This window comes from Calypte anna, chromosome 1 (genome assembly GCF_003957555.1).
Source record: "Calypte anna isolate BGI_N300 chromosome 1, bCalAnn1_v1.p, whole genome shotgun sequence".
Taxonomy (NCBI): Eukaryota; Metazoa; Chordata; class Aves; order Apodiformes; family Trochilidae; genus Calypte; species Calypte anna.
The window spans coordinates 58,606,540-58,618,964 of NC_044244.1; the positions used below are offsets into that span (position 1 = coordinate 58,606,540).

A 12,425-nucleotide genomic window follows, 5' to 3' on the forward strand; every position below is an offset into this window, starting at 1 on the left:
CTGGGCCCAACACCCTTTTAACTTAAGCAAGAACAATGCTGGCTGGTGTTGACATTGGGTTGAGCAAGGGTTCTGAACCACCACCACAGTACCAAGGTAGACCTTGGTTGCAGAGCTGGGTCTGTCAGCAGGGTCACTGCACATGGTTAAGACAAAAGAACATTTTGACAGAGGTGGGCTAGAACAGTAAGTCTAGGAAGAAAGGCATGTAAAGGACAGAGCAGTGAAAATGTGCTCTGGCTGCAAGGAAAAGGAGATTAGAGACCTCTCCAGGAATCCTAATTATACTTGTTATAAATGCACTCAAGCACCCAAACTCCAGCACATTGACTCACACCTACAAGACACAGATCAAGACTGTGAACTGCTCAAGGGCCTGCTTACTCACTCAGCAGCTTCTTCACTCCAGCAGTAATGCCCGGAGCATCAGAAGATTCTGTTCCCTGAGGTACTTCTGGAGGTCACAGAGTTTCTGGCCTTCTTTTTCTGTCTTCTGGTGTGAACGTTCTCTGCTCTGGAACACTTTCCCTTTAGCAGCCTGGTGCTGTTTTTGTTTCCTGTCCTGCTCCCGTGATTCTTGTTCCAGGGTTTCCTGCCGTGACTTCATTCTGCTCCTGAGAAAATTCTACATAAAAATGAAGATACTGACAAATTGTACAGCCATCTTTTTGCTTAATTTCATCTGCAGTTACCACTGGCAGAAGTCAGAAAAAGGTAAAATCTGTGGAAATTCACTCCTTGCATTCAGAAAGACTCCTCCTATGGCAGAGATGGATAATTTTATTTTCCAGCCTTCACCTTTATATATGTATCAAAAGAATGTTACCCTCATTCCTTTATCTCTAAATGATATAATTAAATTGGATATAAACCAGGTGAAATTCAGACAACTACTATGGATGGTGCCACTGCTGGAAACACAGAAATCTAGGAAAAACTTTGCTGGAATTGCCCTTACCAGCCTTTCTTTCTCTTGCTCAGATCTCCTTTTACTGCGTTCCGCCTGCAACTCCTCTCTCTGCAAACGCTGTGTCCTGAGAAACAGCAGTCTCTGACTGGCTTTCCTTTTCTCCTCTTCTGGCAAGGAGGATTCCTTCCTGCTCCTCTCTGCCCAAGCAGCCTGGAGCAGTGCCTTGTGCTGCAAAGCTTTGTCTTTGCATTCCAGCTGTTTCTCCAGCCCTTGCAATGTTCTCTGATGCAATCTCTGCCTGTTTCCAAAACAAAATTTCCCAAATTTCTCAGAAAGGAAGAGCAATAAAAGAAAAAAGACAGTGCATAAGACACAAAGCAGATACTCTGGTTTAGTTAGTACTCCAGGACTCTGTTAGGGTATGAGAGTTAAACCTGTGTCCTCAATAGAGATGGCAAAACCTCCAAACGGGCTGGTGCCTGATGTCAGCTATTATCTGTTCACCTGGCTACACACCCTGGTGTGGCTGACAGCTCTTGGCCCTGAACACCAGAAACCAGGGAAATGGATTGTGTGGACAGAGCTCCAGGACTCATCTGGACAACTGGGTGGCTGTGTGTATCGGTGGTGGGGCCACAGGGGCAGCACAAGAGATGAGAACAGATGGGTGATGGGGGAAGGATCTGCTTAGCTTAAGTGGACTGAGGCCGTGGGCAGGGAACAGGGGTCTGGGAGGCAAAAGAACTTTGGACCTGAGGATGACACTGAAGGGAATCTGCCCTTGGAGGTAATGCTAAAGGTGATGAGTCTGCTCTCCCATACCTCTAGCATCAATCTTTTTCCCATTAGTAACCACCACAACACTCTGCAGAGACTAACATGAGGCACAGCGTGGTGCCAGGGAGCAGACATTACCAGCCCTCTAACATTTACTGCAAAACCAGTAATGCTCCTAGGCATTACCTCTTGTTGTCCCTGCACAGCTGGCGACAGATGCCATCTGCCTCTTGCTGCTGCTCCCTCTTCAGCTGCCTCTGTTCCTCTTGCCACCTTTTGTGCTCAATCTTGGCTCTGCTGAAGTCCATCTCTTTCCATCTCTCCTGAGATGCACCATTAGCAACTGATTTCTAAGAGAAAACACCACGAAACCCATAATCTCAGCAGTATATTTTTCTAATGTAAACTGTACATCTACAAAACCTGAACAGCTTAGTCTGCCAATGTCACTCCTGTGATCTAGAAACCACACTGGCTCATTAATTCTATAGTGTCACTTCCAATCTATGAAAACACTGAGTATGATACTAAAACCTGTACAAAATACTAGGCTTAACCAACACAGGGGTGCCTGAAAATCCAATTTTAAGAGTTCTTTATAGGTCAGCAGGCAGCATGCTGTGCTGGTTGTTCCCGTGTTGAGCCAGGTGAGCCTATAACTGTGTAATCTTTGTGTCAGCTTCTGGATTGGATGGAAAATACATGTTCTGACCACAAATTATATTACAGATTCCCTTATCAGGTTGTATTAGAAAAGAGAAACGCCTGCCTCCCACTGGCCATACACAAAATCTTCCTGCAGTTTTTGCACAACACTGATTCCCAAGTGGAAACCTTTTGCTTCTATTTATACATACCCATTATTCCACATAGGCATAAATTTTGTTGCAGAAAGAGATTAAAGAACAGTACACTGTCACACAACATAAACAAAACCCTTCATCCTAATAGCTAAATCTCATTTGGACCAAATACTTACTGTAATGCTTTTGTCTTTCAGAAGATTTAGATTTGTGGCTCTCCTAGCCTGCAGGTTGGGGGTCCTGTGTGGTCTCTGTACGTGCAGAGCTGATCTGATGGTCAGGCTGTCTTTCTCTAGTGATTGATTCACTCGGTTGAAGAAGCTCTGGCGCCTGAAAGGAACCAAAGCATTTCTTCCCAGGGAAAGGTTCCTTTGGGAATGTTGGAGGTTCCTTTGGGAATGTTGGATTGGGGCTCCTGCCACCCTGGACTCAAAAAGACCTTTAAATGAATTAGAGCGGGGACAGAAGAGGTTACAGACTGTTTATAAAGGGAAAGCAAATTAAAAAAAAAAAAAAAAGGGCTTCTCCTACAAAATACATTCAAGCAAGACTTTTACAATTTAGTACCACCAGTTTCTTCTGAGGAAGTGGGACAGTTTTTAGTCTTCACAAAACAGGTCCCAGCTTTCAGAGAAGCAGCTTGTCATTGCAGTGAAGTAAGAGTTTTGCCTGGTAACAGAAGCTCACTGACTGCACTTCCAGCCATTCACTGTTGTGAGCAGGGGTTGTTTACATGGGGTTTCACAGACAGACATGAGCTGCTTCTGCCAGTGCCCTAACACAATAAAAAATTATGAATTTATTGACAGGGCAAAGCCTGAGCTATGCTGCTTAGCTATACTGCTGAGAGACTGGAGAGATGAGCCTGGGCTAACACAGCTTTTGTATAACTGAGAACAAAGGTGGAGTTTGCTTATGTCTTTCTGCTAGAGACAATGAGGACCTGAGTGGCAGCTGCTGCATGGAATGATGCTGGAACACCAGCTGAGGGGAAATGTGCACTCCTGCTTGACTTTTCATTCTCCCTCTAACAGCAGTGACACAGAGAAAAGGAGTAATGCTTGGAAAAAGCTTTGGGCTTTCAGAGCCCTCACTTAATTGCCTGCAATTGTCACAAAAATAACTTAAATGAGAACATCAACAATCTGATTAAAATGATGATTCAGCCCCATTGGGATGATAAGGGAACAGAAGTTGACTCAGTGGCATTATAAAGCATTCATTTTCATCACAGATAAGAGAAGTAGTATCCTGCAGAACAGTCCTGGTGAAATCTTTTTGCTATAGGCAGTCATAGTTAAAGTTGCAAGGTAATTTTTTAAGTAAGGAAATGTTATAATAAATAATATTTCTAGTGAGTATTATGATAAAGGTTAAGAAAAGCCAAGAACTGTAAAAACAAAACCAAACCCTAACAAACTTCTATCTGAAAATACTTTCACCTTAAGAAGGTGAACAACTTTTCGAGCCACACCATAATTAAAACCTACATATCATGATGTAGTGAAATGAGGCAACCAGGTGTCACTAATTGCCAGGGAGTGGGCATGAGCTTGTGTCTCAGGACTCACCTTTTATTGGCCCCCTAATCCTGCTCATGCACACTTGGGGCCCGCCCTAATCAGGCACAGGCGGGCTTAACACAAGCTCATGCCCACTGCCTGGTAATTAGTGGCACCTGGTTGCCTCATTTCACTACATAATGATACTATATTGTGATGGCTACATTCAGCATGGTGTTCCAGCATTTTCTTTTGAAACATCTAACAACTGTGGCAACAGATCTTAGGATAGCCTGCTGCAGTGATATTGTGTGGCAAGTCTTACATCTGAGTAAAACCAGCTACAACTTCAGTACCATGTTCATGTTTAACATGAGCCTCAGTTTCAGCATCCTGCTGTCTGCTCTCTGCTTCTTCCTTGTGGGCTGTCTCCACTAACCACCTGTCTGTGTTGACAGCAGTATCAACCATAGCATGAGCTCTTTCCCTCTGAGGACTCTAGAAATAACAAGAAATGCAATCGTAATCCAGACCTGATAAGGAAAATGTTAGTTTCATGAATTTTCAGTGTAAGATCTTAAGGTGTAACTGAAGTTTGAGAAAAAATTTAAAAAAGAAAAACAACATCTCCAGGGAGTACTCTACTAAAGAAACAACTCCTGGGTAATTTCTGAGCACTTTGTGGATTTCCCTACATTTTCATATGACCTAAAACTGGCAGTACTTCTGCCTGGCAGGGTCCAAACTAGTAGAAAAGAGATCAGTCCAGAGGAGCTCTGGCTGAAAGACACATGTTCCTGGCACACGGCAGAACTCAGGATTTTAACCCTTTCAGAGCAATGGAGAAAAGCTTAGCAATAGCTGATGAACATTAACCTCCTCTTCAATGATCCTAATTCAGTGCCCTGTTCACAATCACCAAATAACTACCAAGGATCACCTTTTTCCTGCCTTTACTTCCTTTACACAGAGGCAGGCTATAGCAGAACTGGGCTATGTGACACTTCTCATATTCTGCATCCATGGAAGAGGTTCTAGGAGTCCAGCCAGTGACAATGACAACTTCTAGCTCTTAACCTGGCCAAAGCATCAGGAAGACAGTGCAGAGCAAAGTCTCTACAATCTTCAGCAGACATACGTAAGGGCCAGACCAAAAACCTCTAGTAATTTTTTTTTTTTTTTTACCGTTAGCAGAAAACTTGAGGTACCAAAGCAGGCATTATACAAATAGCAGACCAGAAGTTAACAGAAGAGTCAGAGTGAAGCACTTTTTACCTTCTTGTGTTCTACAAGCTCAGTGTTCTCTTCCAAACCAGACCAAATATCTTTTGGAACATTTTCTGTCTTCAATCTCTGATCTTCCTTCTTGTCTTCCTCTCTGCAAACACTTTCTGGAGACGAAATCCTCACTTCAGACAACTGCTTTTCTACTTTCTTGGTGAGTTCTTCTTTGGTCAAATTTGTTCCTGGGATGAATGCATCTTTCTGCTGCAATTTGCAACCCATATGCCACGTGGGTTCCCATTCTGCAAGGCAGCATCGGGGAAGCAAGGGACACCTGCAGCTGCACTTAGCACATGGCTGAGTCCAATACAGACCCCTGGGCCAGTAGTCCAGGACTGAGTGAGCCTGCCTGTAATGGCCTGAGGCTCTGTAGCCTGGTGGCACGATGTAGGGGTAATCCAAACTTGAATCTACCACCATCTGCCTGGCTGATAGAGGCATCTGCAGTTCTAGGATGATGCGTTCGCTTAAGGGCAGAGGGATCCGCAAAGTTTGGTCAGAAGACACCTCCTTAGTCTGCCCATTCCAGAAATTCACAAGCACTCCCCTCTTCTTGTAAGCTGTGTTTATTATTAAAAAAAAAAAAAAAAAAAAAAAGGCAAAGAATGTATTAGAAGCATGTAAGCATGTCAGCCTGGGTGATTTATCTCTTAGAAAGCAAGAAATGAAAATTACACCCTGTTTTTCAGACAATTTTATAACATCATCCATGATTCTTTTTTTATAGGTTTAAAATCTGACCTTCTTTTGAACTTCCTATGAAGAGACAGCAGATAAGCCAAGGTCTCACTTACCCCAGAGAGCCAGGATTTTACCCTGCAAGAGCTGGAAACTAGACTAAACAGACAATCAGGTGCAATATTCATGAGGGCCAGGAATGCTTCCTCCTTGTGCTGGAAGAATGTATCCCAGACACAACTTTTTAGGAAGTTTCCACTCACAGAACAAAGCAAAGGCTAATTCTGGAACTGAAAAGGAACAGGATGCTAGGTGCCAACAAAAAAACAAAGAGAACCCAAGAAGCAGGTGATGAATTCTCTAGGGTTGAGGCTGTTCTCATTCCTGTATAGTGACCAGCAGCCATGGTGAGCCTAGCACTACTGAGACAGCCAATACCCCGTACCTAAATGTGCCTCCTTGTCCTCCATAACCTTTAGCACAGTGCCTGGGCCAAAACGTTCAGCACTGGCCTCCCATGGTGCCAGGACTCTGTCTCCTGGAGCAAGAGGCTGTTGCCTGGCATCTTCGTAGTGGAGGATGTCGTAGAGAGGCGTTTCCTGCGTGTGAAGCTGGACTTTGCCCTTCTGAGTGCCACTTCTGTCAAACTCTATTAAAAAGTGTTCCCTGGAGCCCTGCAAGAATAAAACACGTGGTTTTCAAAACAGACATCTGGGTCCAATTAATGGCCAGACATAAGTGCTAAGAGAGGAGGAGTAGAAATCCCGGGAAGTGGAATGTGATCTGTGAATGTAGCTTTCCTGTTCTACCAGGTTTTTCACTGTCCATATTGGACTTTAAAAACAATTAAAAAGCTGAGGCAAAAGGAGCTGACAGCCTTTCTCTTCCTTTCATTTTGAACTTAGATGTTAGTTGGCTTGCCTGGCTCAGGAGAACACAATTAAATGTACTAAGGCAGAACTTTATTAGGAAACCCTCCTCCTTTCCTCAAGGAAAACAGCAGCCAAAAGAAACTGCTGTGTATGATGCAGTTCCTTACATAGTAATGAGAACTGTAACAAACCAGTAAAATGTTATAAATCTAAATGCTTTAGTTTAAGCCTTCAGTAATGGGTGTGGGGAAGACTTTTTAAACACAATTTCATCCTTCTCTGCCGATCTATGACAAGTAATGCTGTCAGTTGCTACTCCAGCTAATGTCACTTGTGCCTTTAGCTGTCCCCATCTGTTCTACCCCACAGTGGAGCTTACAGCCATGCCCAGCTACACTGAGAACACTATTTATTTAACTAATCTGTGAACTGAGAAACAAACCAGAATTTTAAAGAAAGCTTGCAGGGGAAATTTTCTGTTTGGCATCCAAAATCATCTCATAAATCCCAGACACAGAAAGAAAGAGAATGAGGAAAAATGTCTGTTTGGTAAGGTTTGGAGGTGCTTCCTGGAGGCAGACATTTTGGGTTACTAATACTAATGCCATTTAGCTAACTGACTTTGTTGCTGTGTAAACAGTAGGTATAAGGGACCTGTTTTGTTTGATTATCTCTGAATAACAACTTATTGTAACTACGAAAATGGATTGATTTCCAAGCTGCTTCTGCTTGCAGGACTTGTCAGAGCAAAGAGCCAGCCATCGTGAGGAAAGAGATGAAAAGAATGTGGCAGGAGATCCACTCTACAGCAGGGCCATGGGACTGGTGAGGCATGGGAAGAACAGGAGGAAGACACTCAGATCCTAGGCAGAGCCTTTTAAAAGCATAGTTCCCAATAAATATGTACCTTCACTTCTTGGGCAATGTGACCCAGGTAGTAATAGCCATCAGCTTCTCTCCGTGCCAACACACGAGCTCCCCGTATGAAACTGGAAGCCTCTGGGGATGGATCAATGAAATTCCTTTTTGCTGAGGATATCAGGGGCGTGCAAAGTGAACTCAGGTTCCACACGCAAACAGGAAAGCTGAAGAAAACAAACATACAAGAAGTAATGAAGATCTTGGCTGCAGAACTTCTGCAGCTTGCTGCAATGAAAACAAACTAAATCCACGTGAGACACCGTCCCCACCCCACAGTAACTGTCTCTGTTTCCAGGCTTTTTTCCTCTCTTCATTTCCAGTGACCTATCTACAGATTTGGAACTTACTGTGTTACTGAACATCTTGGCAGCAGAGGGCCACAGGGACCTTTATTAGCTGTGTGACAACACTGGGCATGTGAGATGGACATGGCACTTACCTGGAGAGGGGAAAGAGAGATGGAAGCTGAAGAGAAACATGACTTTTGAATACTTAAATTCTTAAACAGGAATATTATTTACAAAATTGAAATTTACTTTCTGGTATATTACTTCTTTCTTTGGTTTAATTCTGCCGTCATATTTTGTGATGCTATACTGTTTATCTATGATGTCATCACTGGTGGTTTTGGTTTTAGGAAATCAAGCTTGGAAAGAAGAAATATATATAAAAACACTGTAAGAACTAAATGGTAGTAACCCCGGTAAAAAAAGCCTTGAATTCAGCTACCATATATGTAGCAGGTCTATAACTGTTTCTTCTATCATGAGGTGTCCTTCAAAGGACAATATGTCATTTCAAGTATACACAAAGCCAAGCAGATATCCATTTTATCCCACCTCAGATCCTATAATCATTTTATTCTACTGTGAAGGAAGCACAAGATATATGATTCTTAAATCAGAACAGCTTGCTATTCTTGCTTATTCTTATACCTTTACATTAATTGATTATAGTAAGAAGCTCTGAACCTGGAAAACACAATTTCTCAGGACAAGGCAAAGCTTGGAGGCAGGCAGCAGTAAGGAGGCAGCGCAGGGTTCTGGAGCTGCCTCTCCCAGCCCTAGGAGCAATCAGGCATATCAGCCCTGATAGCTTCCTCTCAGTCTGGCTGCTCCTGGGGTCTCAAAGAGCAGCTTATGAGCAGACAGAGGTCACCTGTGCATTGCCTCCTCTTGTATCCTGCTTCTTACTCAGCTGTTCAAACTCTCCAAGTGAGGCAGAGCTCTAAGGTCAATAAAGGGAGTTGAAGTCAAGGAAGAATGAACAAGGTGAGGATTGTCTAGAAGACAAAGCTGCCTTTTCAGGTCAAGGGCAGCAGTGGAGCCCTCTGGCCTGAGCACCATGGAAAACTTGAAACTCTTGAGAACAGTGACACAGGGAACAATATACCAGAGACTATGAGAAGGGAGAAATACAAAATATGGGGGAGTTGAAGTCTGAGAATCAGGATACCATGGCTGCAGGCAAAGGTGTACAGTCATCTCACAAAGAAAATGTAAAATAAAAGTGAGGCATTTGTTCTTTCTTGGGGAATCTTTACCTTCATCTGTGATAGACACCTCTTTTCAAATGCTGGTCTGTCAAGTTCAGTGAAATCACTTTACAGTCTTTCTCTGCAAAAGTAAAGGGAGCTAGACCAAAATCTGACCCCAAGTGTTGGCAATGACTCCTTTTGTTCAGGGTCTGTGTTGAGTGCCATCTTTCCACACAAAGATTTAAGGCAGAACTACGTAAAATTGCAGGGGGGGGGGATATACTGCTCAGGATGCCAGGTATAGCCTGTCACAAGAGATACCAAATCTGTTTTAAATCTTTGTCCACAGATTGCTTTGTTCACAAGCTGCCAGGCAAAACGAGGTTACCCTTCCCGAGGGTCACAGAAACTCCTCCTCAGTTCTACTTAGTGAAAGTGCCACCCAATAAAGATTCAGGAGGAACGAATGAGTATGCACTAACCTTAAATTAGTGGCATACCTGTTCAGAAGCAGTAGTGGGGAGTCTGATCATTTGAAAGGAGCCCCAGGCTGTCTGGATACTTTTATCTTTTTGCTTCCTTCTTTCATGACCACCTGAATCTCCCAGAAGGCACACAACATGTACTGGATGGAACTTGCTCTCTGTAGCGAGTTGTCAGATTTCCTCTGACTCTTGCTCTGCGAGTACAGAATCAGAATGTCTTTGGTTGGAAGAGACCTCCAAGATCACCCAGTCCAACCTCTGACCAGCACTGTAAGCTCACCACTAAACCACGTCCCTAAGGACTAGGCCCACATACCGTCTAAATACCTCCAGGGATGGTGACTCCACCACTGCCCTGGGCAGACTATTCCAATGTCGGTCTGTGAGCAGAGCCCCGGCTGGCAGGCGGGGTCCTCACAAGGCCACACCTGAGCCTCTCGCAGCGTCTGTGCCGCCCTCAAACCGCGGGGATCGAATCCAGGCTGCTACTCCGGCGACACTGCGGAGAGACGGCCTGACCGGGCAGCTGGTTAACACCTATGGGGGAAAACAAAAAAACCAAATAAAAGAGAAGAAAGAAATAACCAAGGCCGCGTCCCCACCGCGGAGTCGCTGCCCGGGCTGCCCCCGCCATGCCTGCCCTGCCGCGCGCGTGCCCCGTTGCTGCGCAACCGCACTCTGTATGCTGAGGGGATGGGAGGGGGGTTTGGAGAAAGGACCCGCTTACTCCTTTATCCCCTTCCATAAAGACAAACAACCAGGCTCGCCTTCCTCCCTTCCTTTCTTCCCAGTCTGGGAAGGCCACCCCGATCCCTATTCCGCAGCCTTCGTGGGCGACGCCAACTTCTGACACCCCAGAGGATCCTTCTTCCTCCCCCCCCCCTCTTTGGAGCGTTGGTGCCGTCCCACCGCTCCCAAGCACGGGGGGAGGGGGCGAAGGGGGGGGGGCAGAGGCTCTCTCGCAGCAGCTCCCCCGCTGGGCGGGGGCAAAGAGGCGCTGCGGGGCCTGGGGGGGGGAATGCCTGCCATCACCTGCCGGATCCGAACCGAACCGAACTAGACGGGATGGGACGGCTCCCCTTTTCACAGCCTCCTCACCCGGAGTTGGTAGGCGCCGGGGCGGACCAATCGCCGGGTCTGTTGTTGGGAGGTGCCGGGGGTGACATTGGCGGAGCGGGTGTGGGGTCCGGCGGGGGGTGCCAGGATGCTGGGGTCGCTGGGGCGCTCGGCGGGGCGGCTGCTGCGGGCCCGGGCAGGGCTGGCGGCGGCCGGGCGGCGACAGTGAGTGGGGAGACCGAGGGGATGCAGGGCGGGCGGGCCGGGTGCCGGCGGGGCTGGGAATGAGGCGGCGGCTGTGGTTGCGTGTGTGTTGCAGCGCGGGCGGCGGGGTGCACATCGAACCGCGGTACCGGCAGTTCCCGGAGCTGACTCGGAAGCAGGTGATCCAGAGCGAGCTCATCAGCGGGTTCATGTGGTTCTGGATCCTCTGGCACTTCTGGCACAGCTCGGACATGGTGTTGGTGAGGCCGGCGTTGCGGCAGCGGCGGGGGACGGGGTGCGGAGCCGTGGCCGGGCTGTGACCGCGCTTCTCCCGCAGGGCCATTTCCCTTACCCCGACCCGGCGGCCTGGACGGACGAGGAGCTCGGGATCCCTCCGGACGACGCGGAATGAGCGGCTCCGGCCACCGGCGCTCCCGGCAGAGTATCGGTACGGCTCCCACCGCCCCCCGGGCTCTGCTGTGAGGAGCGGCAAAGGCGGTCACCGAGTCCCCAGAGGCGGTCACCAAGTCCCCAGGCAGGCCCGGCTTGTGCTTTAACTTCGTTTCGAAGTTCCCGGGGCATCGCGCCCGGCCCCCCTTACTGCCCCTGCCTTCTCGGGGTGCTGCTAAAAGTACCCTAATTCAGCCATTGCTTGTGCACCCCCAGAGGTAGATGTGTCACAGCTCGGTTCTACAGCAGGCAGAGATTTGTGATTTGTTTACACTTTTTATTGCCTTTACACACTCATTTCTTGGGTACCTGAATACTCAAGTCCTCGTTGTCCCCTTTTATCAATAGAAGCCTGCAAAGCTTTTTTTTTTTTTTTTTTTTTTTTAGGAGTTGAAGCTTTATTGCTATCAGTTAAAACACTTCTTTATGCTGTCCCATTGACCCAACATTACCTGAACTTGGGGCCATGCTTTCTCTGTTTCTAGAGATGTGCAGCTGCCCCTTTCAGAGTTTTAAGCTTTTGGTCATTTCTGATTCTTTAATTACCCCCTCTCGCAGGCTGCTGTGTCACATGATGGCTTTAAAACAAAAAATCCCTTCAACTACTGCTGAGGGCAGCGTGGGTACTGTTGTGGAGGTCCCTGCCCTGCTCTCAGTAGTGGGAGAAGGAAACGTGAAAAGGTTCTAAGGATTTTCCTCTGTTCTTTGCAGGTCCATGGAACTAAAGGGGCCCGTGGCGCCAAAGCTTTAGCTCCTCAGTCCTTATTTCAATAAAAGTTAATTGTAAACAAATGCTAAGCTAAATTGTAGTTGATTTTTAAGTGCTGTAGGATTTCTGAAGTAGGAACATTACAGCTTTAGAGGCAGAACACTTGATTATTTTGTAATGTTTGCTTGAGATGTAATGTGCTGCCCCTACTCCCCAAGAAACAAAGTGTTCAGAGAGATTTAAAACTTCATGAATGCATAGTAGGTAAGAATCCCATCACTAAAGCTCTGCTAAATG

General features: G+C 46.4%; 2 protein-coding genes across 2 annotated transcripts; one reads left to right on the top strand and one right to left on the bottom strand.

Moving 5' to 3' along the window:
- Nucleotides 1-400: 400 nt before the first annotated feature.
- On the bottom strand, nucleotides 401-10,325 carry C1H11orf16 (chromosome 1 C11orf16 homolog). The gene is made up of 12 exons (XM_030447957.1): nucleotides 10,026-10,325; nucleotides 9,725-9,903; nucleotides 9,291-9,363; nucleotides 8,095-8,186; nucleotides 7,734-7,911; nucleotides 6,400-6,628; nucleotides 5,268-5,836; nucleotides 4,349-4,490; nucleotides 2,667-2,929; nucleotides 1,874-2,037; nucleotides 959-1,208; nucleotides 401-625 (listed from the first exon to the last, which is right to left on the bottom strand). The coding sequence occupies exons 3-12, from the start codon at nucleotides 9,294-9,296 to the stop codon at nucleotides 401-403; spliced, it is 2,118 nt and encodes a 705-aa protein (XP_030303817.1). The 5' UTR covers nucleotides 9,297-9,363; nucleotides 9,725-9,903; nucleotides 10,026-10,325.
- A 562-nt stretch (nucleotides 10,326-10,887) lies between these two features.
- Nucleotides 10,888-12,217, top strand: NDUFB2 (NADH:ubiquinone oxidoreductase subunit B2). Its single transcript, XM_030452590.1, has 4 exons — nucleotides 10,888-10,990; nucleotides 11,085-11,229; nucleotides 11,307-11,417; nucleotides 12,131-12,217. The coding sequence occupies exons 1-3, from the start codon at nucleotides 10,914-10,916 to the stop codon at nucleotides 11,379-11,381; spliced, it is 297 nt and encodes a 98-aa protein (XP_030308450.1). The 5' UTR covers nucleotides 10,888-10,913; the 3' UTR covers nucleotides 11,382-11,417; nucleotides 12,131-12,217.
- Nucleotides 12,218-12,425: the final 208 nt, after the last annotated feature.

What these genes read in the sequence shown, in the direction of transcription:
- C1H11orf16 (XM_030447957.1), bottom strand. An exon ending in CCAAGATGTTCAGTAACACA is followed by an intron (nt 7,912 to 8,094) that starts GTAAGTTCCAAA and finishes TGTTTTCTTCAG; the next exon opens with CTTTCCTGTTTGCGTGTGGA. An exon ending in GGACAAGGAGGCACATTTAG is followed by an intron (nt 5,837 to 6,399) that starts GTACGGGGTATT and finishes TAATAAACACAG; the next exon opens with CTTACAAGAAGAGGGGAGTG.
- NDUFB2 (XM_030452590.1), top strand. Translation starts at nt 10,914, where the DNA reads ATGCTGGGGTCGCTGGGGCGCTCGGCGGGGCGGCTGCTGCGGGCCCGG. An exon ending in GCGGCGGCCGGGCGGCGACA is followed by an intron (nt 10,991 to 11,084) that starts GTGAGTGGGGAG and finishes TGTGTGTTGCAG; the next exon opens with CGCGGGCGGCGGGGTGCACA. An exon ending in ACAGCTCGGACATGGTGTTG is followed by an intron (nt 11,230 to 11,306) that starts GTGAGGCCGGCG and finishes CTTCTCCCGCAG; the next exon opens with GGCCATTTCCCTTACCCCGA.